The sequence below is a fragment of the Lepidochelys kempii genome, chromosome 1, assembly GCF_965140265.1.
Source record: "Lepidochelys kempii isolate rLepKem1 chromosome 1, rLepKem1.hap2, whole genome shotgun sequence".
Taxonomy (NCBI): Eukaryota; Metazoa; Chordata; order Testudines; family Cheloniidae; genus Lepidochelys; species Lepidochelys kempii.
This window is the reverse complement of record NC_133256.1, coordinates 195,450,734-195,471,712: the sequence shown is the minus strand read 5'-3', so window position 1 is coordinate 195,471,712 and position 20,979 is coordinate 195,450,734. Positions and strand designations below refer to the sequence as shown.

The 20,979-nt window shown below is 45.3% G+C and overlaps 1 protein-coding gene across 1 annotated transcript; it reads right to left on the bottom strand.

Annotated features, from left to right (window-relative positions):
* Positions 1-10,776: 10,776 nt before the first annotated feature.
* LOC140905455 (small ribosomal subunit protein eS12-like) lies at positions 10,777-11,263 on the bottom strand. Its single transcript, XM_073328849.1, has one exon. It carries the CDS (start codon positions 11,210-11,212, stop codon positions 10,814-10,816), a length of 399 nt encoding a protein of 132 aa, XP_073184950.1. The 5' UTR covers positions 11,213-11,263; the 3' UTR covers positions 10,777-10,813.
* Positions 11,264-20,979: the final 9,716 nt, after the last annotated feature.

The following is a 20,979-nucleotide window of genomic DNA, read 5'->3' as shown; positions in this document are numbered from 1 at the left end:
TTCTTTCTCAAGTTCTTCCCTGTGATTTTTGAGTTTCTCAAGACAGCCCACATGCCACTATTGGCTTTATGCAATCTGTTGCTTTTGACATCTGTGCCTGTAAATTCAGTCATGTTGCTCTGAGACAACTTCCGAAGTGCTCAATACCCAGTAGTTCACACTGAGAACACTTGCAGTGTGAAGTATAAGGGGAGCTGCTGTGTGCATCGTAACTTAATTAGGTGCCTAAATGGGAACAGAGCTCTCTTGAAAATCCAGCCCAGGGCTAACATCCCTCCAAGCTTGGATGTAGGCTTCATACACCATGTGATCCATGGAGTACAATATTTCTCCTAGTCACTGCAAGGCTGCCTTGAATCTTTTCATTTTCCATTATTCCCTTGGTTCAACAGTGCTAGTTATAGTATTAATGATCAGTGCGAGTATTGTACAAATAACTTGCACCCATGCTCCAGTGACTATTAAAGTCAACTACCTGTAATTTGGAATGGAATTAGGAAAAGAGCTATTTATACAGTTTTGTCCCCCCCCCGATTTCAAACCTCCCTATAGTCTGCAAGTGTGTCCTCTAGTCTTCTCTCTCTGAAACTGCTGTACTGGGGATCTTCTTCTTGCTATCAGTATCCAGACAGATCATGCCTCCCCAGATGCCTACCTGTTTTCAAATGGCCAGGGCTGTGGGCAAAAGGCAAGTGGCAATGCTGCTCTGAGATCATCCAGCATGTATTATGACTTGAACTTTGGCCTCTGTTCATAGCCCAGGCATCTCATGCTGCACCTGAATTTTACCAAGTCTCCCAGGTAGGGAAGGGAGTCATCCAAAAACAACAGTAATACCCCAGTATTACTGCTAAGCTAATGAGCCCTGTGGGTTGTACAGATGCCAAAAGGCATGCTCTCAGCCGCAGAATCTTTATTAGGAGCAATAGCGAATGAGAAGAAAAGAGCCCCACTTGGCTCTCAGGAGCGTTTTCAGAACTGGTAACTTAGGGGTGACCCCTCCCCCCCAGTTTTTTAAACTGAGCTCATTTGAACTGGAAATCATGGAGACACAATAAATATGGAAACTCACAATGTGATTTTACAGCATCACTTTTCAGAGCAGAAGCATTCCATTGGTCTAATTAGTCAAATCAGGTTAGAGTCTCAGGAAATCCCATCGGGGCAGCGCCTCAAAGGGTAGGTCTACACTGCAATGAAGCCGCCACTGGCCTATGTCAGCTGACTTGGACTCGGGGTGGGGATGGGGGGGAAGGCTTGGGCTGTAAAATTGTGGTGTAAACATTTGGGCTCAGGCTGGAGCCTGGGCTCTGAGACCCTGTGAGGCGGGAGGGTTGCAGAACCAGGGCTCCAGCCCGAGCCTGAACGTGTGCACTGCTATTGTACAGCCCCGCAGCCTGAGCCCTGCCAGCCTGAGTAAGCTGTGGGTGTCATGGGCAGTGTAGACATAGCCTATGAGTAGCAGTGTAGTATTTTGCTAATTTACTGGAAAAGCAATATTACTGAAGCAGTGTCACTTTGCTCTGTTTTTCCTAAGAATCCTGCTGTTACAAAAGGGGGAGAAAGGAACTGCCAGCTCAGAAAGAATCACTTGTTTCCTGCTTGTTAACCAACAAAAAAGTTGTTCCCTTTCTGCTTTTAGGTGAATTTTTCTCGAATTGTGAACAGTGGAGCTGCTGCTCCTGCTCCCCACCTGGGCTCGGGGTTGAGTCCTGCACCCCCATCCCTCCACCTTTTGCCAGTGTTCCAAGTTATTCTATTTGAGGCGAACGCACAGAGAATTTAGATAAAAACATAAAATTCTTTCTGGAAGGGTGCAAGTCCACGCTACTTTCTTTCTTCGAATCCAGAACCCTAACACACAAGAGTCACAAAGCAGGCTGCTCCCTAAGGCAGAGAGGCACAACTCAGCTAGGATGGCTCTTTGCAAACAGCCTGCTGAGGATGCAGATCATGTGGTTCCCTGTGAGGCCCCTTGCCTGCCAGCATGACCAGGAAACCCCTTCCACTGTGAAGTGACAGTTTGTAACTTTAACAGTTTCCAGTATACCACTCAAGTTACTGTGCCAAACAGCAGAGCCCTAGCTGCCCAGGATGAGGCTGTAAAAGCCCCCTGCTGTTTTGAAAGCCCCCAGCTCCTCCCCAGTAAGAGCTCTGGAGGAGAGAGTCTGCACCTGTTGCCCTTGATTCCCCAACCCCCAAAGTCTGCACCAAATCGCTGGACCATGCAGGGCTACCAGCTGCCCCAGCTCTTCAGAAAGCCACTAGCTGTCACTCCTACCACAGGTTCTGAGGGAGCATGTCTGGGCATGCTGTCCCCTCCCCTTGCTCCCAACCGGTACACTGTGTGCCAGGTCGATTGCTTCCAAGGGTGAGTTATAAAAGGCCCCATCTCTTTAGGAAGCTGCCAGCTGTTTTGGACCTTTGCCCAGGGTCCCAGGGAACCACCTATGTATCTTACACCTTACCTTGACCTCCCAGTATCTCCTGCTGTTGTCAACTGGCAACTATGCTCAGCCCTTCACAGAACACACATCCATCCAATCCCTGCCCCTGAAGAGCTTACAGTCTAAACAACAGACACACAGGGTAATCAGGACAAACAGGGAGCCACTTTAAAAATGTACAAACGCTCCCTCCTCCCTTGAATCACCCATTTAATTTGGTAATTTTTTATTTATGGCATGCAAGGGCCTCGAGAGACAAGAACCTTCAGGAAGGACTTAGATAAAGGGGGTAGGGGAGTGTTTGGCCAACTGGGAGTAGAGCTCAGGCTCTTGCTGAGCCTACATATGCTTTGCACACTGCAGCATTGTTCTCCCTGTTATCACACTGATGGCTCTGGCTCGGTCTGTATTTATTGATGTCATATTGTTTCATTTATTGCTCCTAGGCTATTCCTAGCTGCTACCTTCCTTTAATGCTGTAAACCACCTTCACCTTTGTAAGCTCCTGGTTAACTCCTGCCTCTTCTAACCCTTGAATTCCTTGCTGTCGTTTTATTCAGTACCAGGCCTCTTAATTAGCACTCCCACAGTGCTGCGGCCTCCTCTCTGCCTTTGTTAATTCCAGTGGGCCACTCTCCCTCTTTGCCCTGCCCCCCTCATCCAACACTTCCTTTCTCTTAAACATGTCCCCACACTGATACTTTGGATCCTCATCTCCACACTTTTTCTTGGCCATTTCCACTCTCATCTCAGCCCTTTACCATCTCCCAGGTCCACTGTCTCCTTCACTGTTCTGCTCTGCTGCCACTTTCATGTTCGTTCCACGGGTACCTCCTCCTTTCCCAACTCTGGTTTCCCACCTTTGTTGCTTCCCACTCTTTCCCCAACCCTGACACGTGCTTATTTGGCTCCACCCTGGCCAACCTTTCTCCCATACCCTGCCTCTCTCTCTCCAGCCACTTCTGTCATCAAGAAACTCAACTTCTGCTTTCCACTCTGACTGAGACCTGGATTTCTCCCTCTGTCTCTGCCATCTCCTATAACGGCTTATCCTTTTCTCACTCTCTTCACCCTGAAGGCCATCCTTGGGCTCTTCCCATCTCCCCTCCTGCCCATTCTAGTCCAGCCTAGTTTCCCTTCCCACATCTTCTCTTCTTTTGAAATCTACTCCATCTGTCTCTTTTTTCCCCCTCTGCCTCTAACTGTTTACCACCTCCACTCACCCCCTCATCCTAAGTGACTTTGAATTGGGGCTTTTCCTCTCCTTCACAGGCACTACCTCTGTCCAGGATCATTTCAGGCTATAGACTGTCTGGATGGCCCTCCCTGTGTCTTGATTTCTCTCCCTCTATATCCTCTTTCATGTCACTTTCTCAGTACTTTCTTTCTGCTCATCACTTTTAAAGCTGCCCATTTCCTTCCCCCATCACTTGCCCTGTTACCCGGTCTTACTGCAACTTCCAATCTACCAACATCTGACTCCTCCAAGACTTTTTTTTGGGGGGGAGGAGGGGCGGGAAGAAGAGGGGAAAAGTTAGGAATTCTTCTCCTCTAGTCCCTTTCCTGCTTCTTTCTTGCATGTTCTGATATCCTCTCCTTGTCTATCCAGTTAGTTTATTCACATTTCCTTGTCTTTTCCAATTCCCTGTTGCACTTCCTTCATGAGGGTTTCTGTTAGAGCTGGTTGGAAATGTTTTTCCCCAACCTTTTGTTTCCTTTTTTCCCCAAAGCTTAATTTTCTGACCATTTCTTCCATTCAAGGGTGACTGCTTTTATCAAGGGTCATCCATGAGTCCCTCCTGGCAAATCCAAGATCCTCTTCTCTGTTGTATTCAATCTGCTGCATTTGACCTAATCACTTGCTTCTCAAACTACCTCTCTCTCTCTGGACTTTCGTGACTCTGTACTCTCATGAGTCTACTCTTACCTCTCCAGCTGCTCCATCAGTGTTTCCCTTGACAGCACCACTTCCTTCCCATTCTCTGTTGGCCTCCCTCAGGGATATATCCTCCATTTCCTGGTCCCCCTCTACACAGAGTCCTTGACTAACTCCCTCATGGCTCCCAATTTCCACCTGTGTGCTGAGCAAACCTCTCTTTCCACACTTGACCTCCTCCTCTCTATGCAATCTGGCACCTCTGCCTCCCTATGTAACATCTCACCTTGGATATTTTATAATCAGTTCACGCTTAATATGCTGATGCAGCATTCAGTTTTCAATCTTTTCTTTCCCTTGCGTTGTTGCCACTCTGGCAACATCCTCACTCTGTCTCCTCTGCTCCCCACTATGTCCAAGCCCTGACACTGATGTATTTTTCCTGTCTAGATCCCTTTCCTCGCCATCTCTGCTGCTGAAACATTTGTCCAAGTCCCGGTCATTTTCAGTCTTGACTACTACTGTATCTTCCTCACTACTCTTCACAATTCTCTTGCCCTCTCCTTCCTGCACCAATCTATTCAGAATTCACCACCTTTACTGCTTGGACCACGTTGCTCTCCTCTTCAAATCCCTGTAGTGGCTGCCCAGCACTAAAATTCAAACAGCTGGTTCTCATTTTCAGTGCCTTGCCCAATTCCACGCCTCATTGGAGCTAGCTCACTTAATTCTATTGTCCTAGTGCATTTTGTTCCACCCAAACCTCTCCCTAACCCCACCATTTGCACATCCTCCCCACCCTTGCCTTCACACCTTCTTCCATTGCTGGTCTCTATGTCTAGTGTAGTCTCTCTGAGCCAGGGCGCAAGCCTGTTCATCTACATTTCCTCAAAACTCACTTCTTCCATGCAGCCTGTCATCACCTGGCCTTGCTGGCTTCTACATGCAGGTGGTGTGGGAGCGGGGGTGCTCTCTTTGATCTACAAAGTCTTCATTGTTTGGGTCCTGTGTTATTTAGAGGCCATCTCTCTACTTATGTTTTCAGCCAGCAGTAGAGGCTTCTGGGACACTTCAGCTGACAACACCTAGCTTTGTAACTCTGAGGCTGGGGCATTCTCGTTGGGGCTCAGCTCTGGAATCCGCTGTCTCCCTGGCTCAAATATAGCGTAGTTCTGTTGTCCTTCGAAGTGCCTACAAGGCCTATCTGTTTACCTAGCCCTTGTATGAACGGGTTGAGAGCGTTTCTGTTTGTGTTCATTATCATTGGTTTAGTGGACTGCAGTGTCCCTCATTTTATTACTTATTGCAAATGTACCTTGAGGCTGGTGCGTGAAAGTCATAAATTAGCGAAGGGCTCTGTTTCCACAGCTGAAACATGTGTCAGTGATTTATAACACAATACTTTAATTGCAAAAAAACCCCACCACAACAAAAGCCACTCACAATAAATCTCTACTGTTAACTGTGGTGAAATTCTATATGTTCCTATTCTCTCCTTTATCATGTCTTTCCCATACCCTCTATATCTGTCTCTCTAGATTGTTACCCCCACGGGACCTTGTTTGCTTGTAAGCATGCTAATAGCACTGCATGAAGAATAAAAATAGACAGGTTTCAGAGTAACAGCCGTGTTAGTCTGTATTCGCAAAAAGAAAAGGAGTACTTGTGGCACCTTAGAGACTAACCAATTTATTTGAGCATAAGCTTTCGTGAGCTACAGCTCACTTCATCAGATGCAAACTGTGGAAAGTGTAGAAGATCTTTTATACACACAAAGCATGAAAAAATACTTCCCCCCACCCCACTCTCCTGCTGGCAATAGCTTATCTAAGGTGATCACTCTCCTTACAATGTGTATGATAATCAAGTTGGGCCATTTCCAGCACAAATCCAGGTTTTCTCATCCCCCCTCCCCCCACACAAACCCACTCTCCTGCTGGTAATAGCTTATCTAAAGTGACCACTCTCCTTACAATGTGTATGATAATCAAGGTGGGCCATTTCCAGCACAAATCCAGGGTTTAACAAGAACGTCTGGGGGGGGGAGGGAAGGGAGTTAGGAAAAAACGAGGGGAAATATGTTACCTTGCATAATGACTTAGCCACTCCCAGTCTCTATTCAAGCCTAAGTTAATTGTATCCAATTTGCAAATGAATTCCAATTCAACAGTTTCTCGCTGGAGTCTGGATTTGAAGTTTTTTTGTTGAAGAATTGCAACTTTCATGTCTGTAATCGCGTGACCAGAGGGATTGAAGTGTTCTCCGACTGGTTTATGAATGTTATAATTCTTGACATCTGATTTGTGTCCATTTATTTTTTTACGTAGAGACTGTCCAGTTTGACCAATGTACATGGCAGAGGGGCATTGCAGGCACATGATGGCATATATCACATTGGTGGATGTGCAGGTGAACGAGCCTCTGATAGTGTGGCTGAAGTTATTAGGCCCTGTGATGGTGTCCCCTGAATAGATATGTGGGCACAGTTGGCAACGGGCTTTGTTGCAAGGATAGGTTCCTGGGTTAGTGGTTCTGTTGTGTGGTATGTGGTTGCTGGTGAGTATTTGCTTCAGGTTGGGGGGCTGTCTGTAGGCAAGGACTGGCCTGTCTCCCAAGATTTGTGAGAGTGTTGGGTCATCCTTCAGGATAGGTTGTAGATCCTTAATAATGCGTTGGAGGGGTTTTAGTTGGGGGCTGAAAGTGACGGCTGGTGGCGTTCTGTTATTTTCTTTGTTAGGCCTGTCCTGTAGTAGGTGACTTCTGGGAACTCTTCTGGCTCTATCAATCTGTTTCTTCACTTCCGCAGGTGGGTATTGTAGTTGTAAGAATGCTTGATAGAGACAAACACCTACAAGATCTCTGTCTGAGGGGTTGGAGCAAATGCGGTTGTATCGCAGAGCTTGGCTGTAGACGATGGATCGTGTGGTGTGGTCAGGGTGAAAGCTGGAGGCATGTAGGTAGGAATAGCGGTCAGTAGGTTTCCGCCAAGCTCTGCAATACAACCGCATTTGCTCCAACCCCTCAGACAGAGACAAACACCGACGAGATCTCTATCAAGCATTCAAACCTGGCATTCAATGTAATCCAGGGTGCCTGAGAATCACCAATTACTCCTTTTGTGGCATTTGGAGGTGGAAGAGAGAGAATCTGGTGTGATTCAGAGACCCAGCAACTTTAATCAGTGAGGTGGAGTACTGACTGCAGATCAAAAGATAGATGAGTTAGGTAAGAAGTCTGCATTTGGCTTGAACCCAATGCCTGTTTGCCTTGGCACACTCTGAGTGCATGTGGGCCAAAGACAAGAAGAGTTGAGGGAATTCTGTCTGCAGTGCAGCGCTGGCTCCCCATGGGTGCAGAACCCTTGTGGAGCGCACTCTGTCAGCAGAGTCATGTGGGAGGCAATCGAACCCCTGACAGTTCTCTACAGTGTTTTGCCCAAGTCCCTGGCTTTTCATGTCACACCTCTCCATTTGCCCCTCCCCCCCACTGGCTCCATACAAAGCGTTTAGTTTTTCAGGACACAAAATGGTGTAAAGCTGGGCTTGAAAAATTGGTCTAAGTGAAATGAATGGGGAGCGATGGTGGGTAGAGGTGGGAAATTGTCCTAAAAGACTGGCCACGGTACTCAATTCTCCCACTACTGCATTTGGAGATGGAGGGGCAAAGGTGGGCTTTCTGCCTCCTGTGTTCTGGGGCTGTACAGGGACTTGCCAATGCACATTAGACATTGCCAGGCTGCTCTAACTCCATGCTCAGGTTGCCCTAGCCTCCTGTGGGAAATTGAGAATAGCTAGAATGCAGCAGCAGTCTGGCCTTGCCTCTGGAACGCCCTCTGTGCCAGAAGGTGTGAGGTGGGTCAGGCTCAGAAACAGCCTTCTGCCAACTCAATGGCCTTTGGGGAAACCCTTTATGCCATGGATGGGGAAGAACTGCTACCTTTTGATGCCCTTTTGTGCTGGTCGCATAAAGGAGATGAAAGTAATGGACAACCAGGCTGACCAAACTGGAGATGTGTGGGTTATTTGTGTGTAAGTAACACAATCTAAGGGTCCAAGCCTGCATGACTGACCTCAATGAAAGTTCTGCCATTAACCACAGTGGTGCAGGATTAGGCCCTAAATGCATCTCCTCTGCAAATGTCTAGGAACCTTAATCCTATAATTACAACAACAAGACATGCAAATGCATGCAGAGCCAGCTCATATCTCTGGTATAGAACAAGTGTTCCCTAAAGGTAGGATTGGGTGGGCCTGTGAAGTGTTTGGGCCTGAGAGCTAGGAAACATCCCCAAAGCCATGCTGACTCAAGGACCGGACAACAGAAGTTATTCATCGGGAAAGGCAGCGAGGGGACCTTTGACAGCGCCAAACATGTTCATCCTCTCCTGGAAGGAACAAGAAATCTTTCTTCCCTGGAGCAGGGCTGGAAAGAATGTGAAGGCAACTTAATTGAACACAGGAAATTCACTTGAAGGGGAGAACAGCACTGAGAATAATCTTTCATTACGGAGTAAGGCATAATGAGGCCCGGCACGGTCATCCACTGGCAGCACGTCGCACTGCCACAGATGGGGTCAGAAATTGGGGGTCCCAAGGCTCAACTCCTGTTGTCTCGCAACACCTCTCAGGCACAATGGCTCCTGGAGAGCATCCTGTAACCCTCCAGCCATACCTTTTGGCTGATCTAGTGCTGTTGGCCTTACTCCAGGTGACTTCTACCAGTGCTCTGGCTCTGTGCCCATGGACTTTCCAGGCCCCAAATGCCTCCCCAGTGACTGTGCTTACGCAATTATTTTTGTTTTCCTAGGTGGGGAATCTGAAAGTATTATGACAAATTTTCAGCCCTATTGCTTACATTTAAATGAAAAGAGTTAAAGAAAGCTGACATTGGCACAGATGCTCCTAACATCAGTGCCTGCATTTTAGAGGTGAAGAAACTGAGATGGTGGGCTAAATTCCTTCCTACTGTAACTCCACTGAAGTCATTGCAGGGATGACTTTGTCCACTCACTAAGTGAAATGTACCTGAGGCACTATGGATTACGTAGGCAGTTTATTTAGGCAATCTCAGTTTTGATTCTGACCTTTGGACAAGTCATGTTTCTCCTCTGTGTAGAATGGGGGATTAGGCTATTTACCTGCTTCAGAGGGACTGGTGAGGGGAAATTTGCCTAGTGTTTGTTAAGTGCTGTATAAGTTCAATGTGTTAATGAGGCCAGTCTGTTGGAGCAATGTGTTCCCAAGGTTAATTTCTTCTATATAAGACCTAACTTTCCTCCCACTCACAGTAGCGTAAATCAGGAGTAGAGCTCCTAAACTCAGAGATGCATGGGTGTAAAACTAGTGTGACAGCAGAGCTGGATTCTGTGGGCACTCAGCCTTCACCTTCCTTGACACTGCCCAAGTCTGAATTGTCAAGGGCTTTTTCTCATGCTTTACTGCCAAAAAGATTGAGTTTCCCTGAACTTTTACCTAAGCAAACCTCCTGCCAAGAACTGTGGAGGGTCCAAAAATCACACAACACAGAGAGGTGGAAAAATCTCCATTTGTTTAACTCCACTCTACTAATGCTCCATAGACTGGCCTAAGACTGTGCTTGGGCTGCTTTGTTTTTCTTTCCAGCAGCAACTCTTGCCCTACCTAAACACACACACACACCTATTCCTCATTCCTTTCCCCGGTCTCTTTTCCATCTTCTGAAAAAATGAAATATAAAACCAAGCAGCCAAAAGCACTCAAATTCCTATTCTGGAATCAGTGCCTGCCCCGAAGCACTGTCACTTACATTTGTACAATACCTAGCACAGTGGGGCCCAGCCCTGTTGTGGCATTTAGGTACAACCACAACATAATCTTTTAATGATCAATACACTGTGGGGTTGCCTACGGTTTCTCAGTGTGCTGCTTGCCATGGGAACCTATGGTGACAGCTTCTTCTGCAGATCTGGCCAATTTATACAGCAGGATTAGACACTTGTAGGAGCAATAGTAGCATCGATGGTTATGCAAATACAAAACAGTATGGCAGCTAGGCCAAATAAATGAACAAACAAAACTATCAAATTCAATAACTCAACTGAGTGTACAATCCAAAGTTCACTTTGCTTCGGATTTTATTACTCTTTCAAAGCAATCATTCCAGTAACTTGCTGCTGTTGTTCCAATACTGGAAATACTGTTTTTAAATGGGCAATAAAATGTCAACAACTGGACTTTGGCTTACACTGATTGTGGGAGTTTGGGAAATGAAACTTTTGCAAAAGAATCTTAAGCACCTGGAGTGTGTGTGTGTGTGTGTGTGTGTGTGAGAGAGAGAGAACTTTGCATAGCTTTGCATAGTTATAGCACCTTTATAATTTCAACATTACTCCTAAGAGCTATTAAAGTGCTGTGCTTTGCATATGATTATACTGAGCTCATTATTAATGGTGTTAAGGAGCCACACAGCACAGGGTTTTTTTTTTTCAGGCTTGACAAAATTTATTTTTCATTCATTTCTTGCACTTGAAGTATTCTTCCATGACATCTTTGGCCTGAGATTCCTTGCCATAGTCTCTGACAACCACACAGCTGCAGCCCACTACTTTGAGGGGTTTTCCTTCTCTGTCGATTTTGCGGAGACCTACCCACTCACCCAGTTTCTTGTTGTCATCAACTTTTATCAAGTTGATCTGGTGTTCTGCACAAAGGGCTTCAACCAACTTTACGTACATGGGTTGGTCGCAGTTTGAAGCAAGAACACAAAGGTGGGCTTGGCGTTTGTCCAAGGCTTTGGCAGCTTCAGGAATACCACGAGCTAAGCCATCGTGGATGAGTGCAGTCTTCAGCACTTCTTGCAGCGCGGTGTTAACATCCATTACACCTCCAGCAGCAATGCCTTCCTCGGCCATGGTCGGTGGGGGTTGCTCCTGCCCAGGATTTGCCCGCAGCCTCTATGAGTCACCAGCACAGTTGTGAGTCAGGCAAATCAAGCAGAGAGCAGTTAAGTGATTTGCTCAAGGTCTCACTGCAAGTCAGTGATAGAGATGGAGACAGAACCCAGGTCTCATGTTTCCCAGGATATTACACCATAATTTCATAGAAAAAATGGCTTTCTAAAATGATGGAACCACATCTGGGCACACGTTTTCTTCTTCTCAGAGAGAATGCAAGCTGTAATCAAACTGTAACTATAGCACTCATTACCTGTGAATGGTAGAACCCTCTCCCTCTTTTCATATTTTCTCTACTCAGCCTAAACTTCTCTCTTTCACCCACTCCTAACTTTATCCCTGCTCTCATCTTGCCTGTTATGCTTGGAAAAGCCTCCCAGTTCATTTCTGCCAAGTGCCTTCAAACCTGAAGAACAAACCTGTTCTGTGAAGTGTTCCAGCTAGCCACACCACTCCCCACTCTGGTATTTTTTGGTGTTGTCTTGTAAACTCTTTGGGACCAGGAATGTATTTGTTGTGGAGTCTTTGCCAGCACTTACAGGACAGTGGGCCAGACTTCCAGCTTAACATGCAACCCAGTTCTTTTCTTTTGGGGGTGCACCTTTACACCAGCATATTTTACTTTTCAGTGACATGTTATGTCTAACTATTACTTGCATCCAGAATTCATGATGAGCTTGAGTGTTTGTGAGCATAAAACTGCATCCACAAAAATGGATGCTGTCACTGAAAATCTGGCCTTGAAGTTAAACTTTATCAGCGAGGAGAGTGATCTGCTCTTTGCTGTGTACTGTATGAACAAGCACTGGACAGATCACCTCATCTTCACAAAGATCCAAATGATCTCCTGAGTTCAAATGCTCTAGGGTTTTTTTGTCAATCTAGTAAGCTAGAAAACTGACTAATTTCCCCAGACACCTATGAACAGAACAATATAGCCATAAAACCCTGATCTTATTTTGGCACTAGCTCATTGTACATAACAAGCTGTTGAGATTAATTGGGCAATTCTGTTCTATCACTTTTAATAACCGAATGTTTGTCTCCCAGCTAGTCAGGTAGGCTATTACTGATATTAAATATTACTGACAATATTGTTTTCCACCTTCTTTTAACTTTCACATTTTGTGCAAGAACACATTAACACTCTAAAAGAAGTAGTGGCTGACTCTGCCAATTGATATAACTGCAAAAGAGTTCCGCTGCAACATCAGAACATGTATCACTAAGAATGTCTGGCACAGGTGGCTTTGCCAGCATCAGCCGTACATGTGCCTTCATCTTTTGAAGAGAAGGACTTGTTCTATCAGGAACTTCACATCATCATCAGTAAACTAATATCAGGCGAGTGACTCTATCTACTGGGATTCTTCTGTGCTAGCTTTGGCTCAGAGATGTGGCCACTGTGCACTGGTCACCATGAGTGGAGGGAAAAATGAATGACAGTGGGAACAGACTACTGGTGCTCTGCACCCACTGAGAACTGGGTATTACCAACACTTACTTCCATGGTGGTCACCGCTGGAAGGTCTTGTGAAGACACTCCAGATCTGGACACAGGTGCCAACTGGATTTGTCACCCATAGAAAACACCTACAGGATAGTTCCATCTTCCCAGTTTTCACACTGCAGATTGTGACACCGACTGTGAGCCTGTATGTTGCAAAATAAGGCTTTTATTATGGAAATCCTGTTGTCCCAAACAAAGCTGTTGTCCACACATTAACGTCAACAACACAAAAGACCAAAAAAGATGCCTCCAATTCACTACGAATCTCAGGGAAGCTATCTGTGTCATCGACTGCACCTTCCCTGCATGCTGATGCACACTCAGGATGAATACCTATATAGCTGCAACCTTAGCGTTTGGTGAAAAGACTGGCCAAGATGAAGACTGGGTTGCAGCATGCTCTGAAGAAATACTTGCAGTCATTGAAGCAAAATGCCAAGCATATCTCTGCCACAACCTGAACCTCTCTCCCCAAATACATCAGAATGGCCAAGATTGCATTGGATTGAACAGCAAGACAGTGTGCTCAATCATACTGGCTCGATATGTGAGAGAAGATACAAACATCCTTTGAGGATGGGTAGGTTTGGTGGGATTCGATTTAAATCAATAGTCATTGTTAAATATTGATTTCTCCTCATACTCACAAAGAAATTTTCCACTGATTAGAGTAAGGCAAGCGTAGCCTTTCCTGCACCTACTACCTGCAAGGATCTGCCATCATCGGCCCCTTGGCCATGCAGGAAGTCCTCTGCAGCTTTGCTCTCCTGGCCTCACTCGCTCATGGCCAGGAGTTCAGGGCCATCCCCAGGCAGGAGCTGTTCAGCATTGGGGTGGCTTCCCCCGCAGCCATGGGCTCATCCTCCTCTTTGAGCCTCTGAGTGGGGTGGTCTCTGTTCCACTGGGCCAGGACCGCAGCCTCCCCTGTACCTTGTGTTTGGATGTCTCGGGCCCCTGGGCTGTGCAGGGAGCTCCTGCAGCCGCACTGTCAGTGCTGCCCTAACCCTAACTTCCCGCTTACTTTCCTGTGAAAATTAAAATGGTTAAAAACTGAAAAAAACTTAAAAATAAAAAAGCAGTATTAATCATCAAAATGACAAATATATTGAACTAAATGCTGTCACTCCTAAGAATGGAGATCTAAGAAGTCTGTGCAATGGAAGCAAGAAATAAATATGTCCTTCTGTCTAGAAGACTGCCCTGCTCAAATCTCTTAATGGAGACATCATCATTGACAGAAGCAAACTGTCGCTATGCTGGCTGTTTCCCTATTACAAATTCTATGCATGTGAAATCCCTGTTTCTGAAGCAGTGCTAAATGTGATCCCCAGGCTCCAGACTATTAAAAAGCTTGATATAGGACCCTCTATAAATGAGCTTGAAAAGACAATCACCTCCCTAGAACCAGGAAGTGCTATGAGAAAAGATGGAACTCCAGCTAACATACCGAACCAAGGAGGTCAGCTCGTGCTTAAACATCTGCACAATGTCTTGCTTGCCTGCTGGAGAAAGGAAGGGATACCACAAGACATAAAGGATGCCAACTTCATGACATTGTGTAAAGGCAGAGGATATTGGAGTGATTTCAACAACTACAGAGGAATCTCTCTCATTCGTGTTGCTGGCAAGGCTTTCGCACAGATCATTCTTAAGACAGCATGTTCTTGCTGAATATGTATATCCAGATATCAGTGCAATTTCCCAGATGGTAGATTGATTACTGACATGGTCTTCGCACTAAGGATTTTGCAAGAAAAGTGTCAAGAACAAGGGAAATCTCGCTATATGACTTTCATAGATCTTCCAGAGGCTTTTGACCTGGTCAGCAGAAAGGTCCCTTTCCAATTGCTAGAGAGAACTGATTGTCTCCCAGTCTGCCGCAGTCTGATTCAATCCTTCCATGATGGCATGAAGACTACAGTCCATTGTGATGGTGATCAATCTGACAGCTTTGAAATCTACAGTGGTGTCAAACAGGGCTGTCTTTTGGCACCAAAACTCTTTGGTATATTCTTCTCTTTGCTGCTTTGTCATGCTTTCTCATCTAGCACAAAGAGTCAGATGGAAAACTCAACTTTGCTTGTCTAAGAGCAAACAGCAAAGTCACACACCTACTGATAAGAGAACTTCTTTTCAATGATGATGCAGTGGTCATCACGTGCAGTGAAGAGGAGCACCAGTGACTTTGCAATAACTTTGTGCTTGTTTGTGACAAATTTGGACTAACCATCAGTCTAAAGAAGATGATTATAGCACAAGGTGTGTTGACTACACCAGAAATTCTAATAGTAATGCCAAACCAGAAGTTGTGTACAAGTTCTGCTATGATCAACTACACTGTACAATTTATCTCTAGATGACTAACTTAATTCTCACATCAGAAAGGCCAACTGACCAAAACATATAATAGAAATGTAGGGCTGAAATGACCTCAAGAGGTCATCAAATTCAGCCCCCAGCACTGGGGCAGGACCAAGTAAACCCAGACCATCCCTGACAGGTGTTTGTCCAAACTATTTTTAAAAACCTCCAATGATGGGGATTCCACAGCCTTCATTGGAAGACTATTCCAGAGTTTAACTACCTTTTTTAGTTAGAAAGTTTGTCCTACTAACTCACCTAAATTTTTCTTGCTGCAAATTAAGCCTATTACTTCTTGTCCTACCTTCAGTGGACATGGAGACTATGTGAGTGTGATGGGGTATACTAGGCCCCAAGGCCCCCTGTTGGAGAACTTGTGGCCCTGCCAGACCCTGCCCCCGAAAAGGTCCTCCAAGCTGCCTAGAGTGGCTGTGTGGGAATTAGCCAATCAGGGCCCAGCTGGTCAGTATAAGAAGAGCTGCAGGGCCAGAGTGAGTTTAGTTCTTTGTTAGAGCTGGAAGAGAGTGTATGGTGTTCCAGGCTGGTGGCTGGGACTTCACAAGGACAAGGCCCTGAGGTAAGGGTGAAGAATGTGCGGGAGTCTTGGGGAAGTGGCCTAGGGAATTAGAGCAGCAACATGGTTTATTTAAAGCGTTGTTGCAAATGGCTGTAATATATATGAGGTCCCTGGGCTGGGACCCAGAGTAGAGGGTGGGCCTGGGTCCCCCAACTGGGAAAGTGGCCTGGACTTTGAGAGGGGGGACTGAACAGTAGTGGCCCAGCTGAAGAGCTGGGGCCAGACAGGCCCTGAGAGGGTGAAAACATTGCCTCCAGGGAAGGAGCAGGGACAAACTGAGAGAGATGTCACAGAGAGCACTGAGAGAGGCCCCTGTTGGACTTGTACCCTAAAAGGGCTTTGTGTTTTTATCTCACAGACAGATTGTGTATGACTTGGCCAGAGGGCTGAGTCAGTGAAGACCCACCACAAACAGGTAGAGAGAGAGTGCAGCCACATGTGCTTGGCGAGAGGTGAGTGCAGCCCTGTTACAGTGAGATAATAGGAAACTAACAAAGAACACTAAGCTATACATTCTGAGCATGCTGTTGTATGGTAGCGAGACTTGGACCACTGGCAGCAGGCTCAAGAGAAGGCTAAGCAGCTGTCTTTGTTGGTGTATTTTTAAATCTCAAGTGGGAAACCAAAGGTCCTGCCACTGAAGTACTTAAGAAAGCAAAATTGCCAAGTCTAATCACCATTCTCAAAAACAAGTCTGTTGGCTTGGCCTGCACTGGATGGACAAAGGACATATTCCAAAATATCTCTTGAATAGACAACTTGCAGATACTCTGGGCTACTGGGCTGACCTAGGATCAAGTTGAAGGACATTTGTAAGGGAGACTTAAACTTTCAATGTCAATACTGCAAGCTGAGAAGATGCAGCTAACAGGCTACCTTAGAGGGCTGTGCCAGGGAGTCAGAGGCTGGTTGAGGGAGGGAAAGTTAAGAGAGCAAAAAGGAAAGCACAGCAGGTCTCAAGCACTAATAGTGCACCAGCTTCATTCTCTGGCCATGTGCCTTAGACCTGCATTATCTGGGGCAAGGACTGTCACTCAAGAAGTGGCCTCCTTAGCCACTTGTGCTGCTGCAGTGTGACACACACTGACCGAATTGTATAGCGTTCTCCTGTGCCTGCTTTGGTGCAGACATCAGGGTTTTCTGAGATGGACAGTTGCCATAATTAGAATGATCTGGTAGTCTCTTGGTTATGACTATGAATTTCAAAAGTGTCACAATTTACCATGTGACTATTACCGCTGCTCAGTAATAAAGCCCACCAAATATCCAGGGTGCCACTAGCATTCCCAGTGTACCATGACTGGGAAGCAAGCACCATAGGAGCTTCAGCAGCCAGGACTCATAGTGCTAGCCGTGGTGGGGCCCAATAATCACACAGACACATGGCTAAGGGAAAGGGCATTTTACTAGGGATGGCGGGACAGGTTGCAAATACCCTAGGTACAGAGACTTAAACAGTTACAGTTCAAAGTGAGTAATAGTAATTCTTCTTTGGGTCCCTGGGGCAGTCCAATCGAGAGTCAGGGCTGTTCAGGCCTAGTGCCTGGGTGCCCTCTCCTGTCCAACCTCTATAAAAGTAAGGGCCCCTCTGCACTGACATGCTGCCTGCCTGCAGCTGTGCCCCCATAAGTCCCACACAGACCTACACCCAGCTGTAACATCTGGCAGTCACTCTCTCGTCTGTTCCACTCGCAGCTCTGCATACTATTCCTGCCTCCCCTTTGCCTCCAGCTCCTTGCTTGCAATGCAGCTGCTGTCCCAATTCCCAAACAAAGCTCAGCCATTTCCTGGTTCAGGATTGAAATGGCCCAGGAAAAGTGATGTGCATTGGGTAGGAGATTGATGGGAGCTTAGCAGATCCATCACGACTACATGATTAAATGCTAGGTGCTGAAAAAACTGGATTCTGAAAGATGACTAATAGAGCTGTGTGAACTGTTCTCTGAACATTAATTTTATTAATTTTACCCCTTTTTGTGTTAAATTTTTGAAGAAGAAACTTTTGATTTTTGTATACTTTTTGTTAACTGGTCAAAATTATCTGAGTGATTTTGATTTTTGTGAGTTTGTTTTTCCAAACATATTTCAGTTTATGGATTTCACATGACTTATTTGACTGATTCAAGTATTTACTCTTTGTGGTTCACTGTTTAAACTGACTGATCACTGGGGCCACGTGGTATAGTTTCCCCTCCCAGTCCAGATTAGTGACTTTGAAACCACAGAGAGCTTTTCAAAATAAGCATGCAAATATACCTCGTGTAAACACATTTCAACGAACACTCACAATATTTTCTTTGTCCAACCATTATTTTTCTTTGATCAGAATAGTAAATGAGGACTGTGAATACTGTGAAAGGGAATTAATGGAAACTTTATTCCAATGAACACCAGCTCTAATAATCAGGAAGCAGAGATTTTTGCATGTTTGATTTAGCTCATGGAATGTGAAAAGCAGGCTTTTACCAAACTCTGTGCATAGCAATAACCAGTCAGATGGGAATAACTTACTGTCTATTTGGATATTTATTATACCAGTCTTTGACAGTATTAACGTTTTAGGAGGTGAACAATAGACATTGTTTGACCATGCGTTCAATCAGAAGTCAAATTTAATTGTAGTATTCCACAGGGCTGCTTGGGAAACACCCCCAACTTTTTCCAATGGGAGAAAATCCAATAGCGGTGAAAAATGCCAGGTTGTCTGCAGAAAGCTTTCTCCAGGCACAACATGAAATTTCTTTTCATTTTGTTGTTTTTGAAACAACAACAAAGTGTTGAAATAACTTTTGTTTGGTGTTGTCTTAAAATGTTGCATCTGATGAAGTGGGTTTTAGCCCACGAAAGCTTATGCTCAAATAAATTTGCTAGCCTCTAAGGTGCCACAAGGACTCCTGCTCTTTTTGCGGGTACAGACTAACACGGCTTCTACTCTGAAAAAAATGTTTTTCCCATTTTTTGGATTTTCAGAGTTCTTCACCTCCCTTTTTTTACTCCATCTCTTTTTCCACTAGACACTGGTCAAAATTAGAAAAGTGGGTGTGTCAAGGTTCCTCCCCGACTCTGAACTCTAGGGTACAGATGTGGGGACCTGCATGAAAAACCTCCTAAGCTTATCTTTACCAGCTTAGGTCAAAACTTCCCCAAGGTACAAAATATTCCACCCGTCGTCCTTGGATTGGCCGCTACCACCACCAAACTAATACTGGTTACTGGGGAAGAGCTGTTTAGACACGTCTTTCCCCCCAAAATACTTCCCAAAACCTTGCACCCCACTTCCTGGACAAGGTTTGGTAAAAAGCCTCACCAATTTGCCTAGGTGACTACAGACCCAGTCCCTTGGATCTTAAGAACACTGAACAATCCTCCCAACACTTGCACCCCCCCTTTCCTGGGAAATGTTGGATAAAAAGCCTCACCAATTTGCATAGGTGACCACAGACCCAAACCCTTGGATCTGAGAACAATGAAAAAGCATTCAGTTTTCTTACAAGAAGACTTTTAATAAAAATAGAAGTAAATAGAAATAAAGAAATCCCCCCTGTAAAATCAGGATGGTAGATATCTTACAGGGTAATTAGATTCAAAAGCATAGAGAACCCCTCTAGGTAAAACCTTAAGTTACAAAAAAGATACACAGACAGAAATAGTTATTCTATTCAGCATAGTTCTTTTCTCAGCCATTTAAAGAAATCATAATCTAACACATACCTAGCTAGATTACTTACTAAAAGTTCTAAGACTCCATTCCTGGTCTATCCCCGGCAGAAACCAGCATATAGACAGACACACAGACCCTTTGTTTCTCTCCCTCCTCCCAGCTTTTGAAAGTATCTTGTCTCTTCATTGGTCATTTTGGTCAGGTGCCAGCGAGGTTACCTTTAGCTTCTTAACCCTTTACAGGTGAGAGGAGCTTTCCCCTGGCCAGGAGGGATTTCAAAGGGGTTTACCCTTCCCTTTATATTTATGACAGGGTGGAAACCCACTTTTTACATTATTTTTATTCTCCAACTGGAAAAAGTTGGAAAACACAAAGACCGTTCCAGTTGGGGTAAAAGTTTGTGTGTGTGAAGGCAAGAGATGAAAAAAGGGGAGTAGCAGAAACAACACCAAACATAAAAAAACTGAAAATGGAAAACAGTTTTTGTTTCCAAAAACCAATATGAAGTGACATTTTAAGCTGTGTGATACAGCATGGCCAGAAGGCAACAGGAGAGTGATATAGGAGAGATGTAAGCCCCAGGATGAGGAGAAGCCTTATTCTCTGTAGAGGGAAGAAAGGTTTCTATAGATTAATTAAAAGCACCTGAAGCCAATTAGAGTACCTGAAGCTAGTCACCTGATTAACCCCCCGCACCCCCTTCAATCAGCCAGGAAAAGGAGTTAGAGCAGAGTGCAGTTTGGAGAAGTGCCATGGCTGGCTAGAATACCAGACCCTAGGTAAAGAGACACCCGGCTTGTGCAGAGAGAGAGAGGGCAGGAAGCCTCACAAGCTGAAGAGCAGGAGAGGGAAGTAGCCCAGGTGAAGGAAGCACTAGTTCAAGTGGTTTACCACTATCCCTAGGGCCCCTGGGCTGGGACCCAGAGTAGAGGGCGGGCCCAGGTCCCTCCCTCTCCACTACCTTTCTCTGGGTTACTAGTGGGACAGTAGATACCCTAGTTCAGGGGCAGGAAAATGAAACCCGCCCCCAAGAAGAGGAAGCGCAGGACCCATCATAATCGTACCGGCAAGTTTGCCACAGCTGATACAAAAATTCATTTAGTTTCAAACTATTGATTCAAGTTTTCCAGTGGGAAAACTTTAAAAACCTGTTTAGATCAACATTTTGTCATGAGGGCATGTCAACTTTGATGAAACCACATTCTCTGATGGGGAGTTTACTTTTCTTTTATGGTTAACAAAATATTTTGACCAGCTCTAATATTCAGTACTAGAGGAGGGGGAAAAAAGAATCTTTCAGGTATAGACAAGGAAGTAAAATGTGTTTAGGTGAGAATCTAACTTTATTGTGATTGCTCCATCTCGTTATTTGGGATGTTAGATGCTGCGGATGAGAAGGCTTTTGTAACAAGATTGTTGGGAAGGACTAGATGGGAGACCAGTGCTTAGATGAGCTAGGAGGGGAAGAGGCTAATATGAGGCTGTCTGACCAAATTCATGGAAAATTTTTAAGGAGAAAGGGCAGGTTTAACCTGGATTCTAAATTGAGGCTCCAGTTCATGCATGTTTAAAGCTAAGCATATTAGACTCAATCGGCCTGAATAACGGCTTGAACA

Bases quoted from the DNA above. Each gene is read 5' to 3' on its own strand.
- LOC140905455 (XM_073328849.1), bottom strand. From the start codon at position 11,212: ATGGCCGAGGAAGGCATTGCTGCTGGAGGTGTAATGGATGTTAACACC.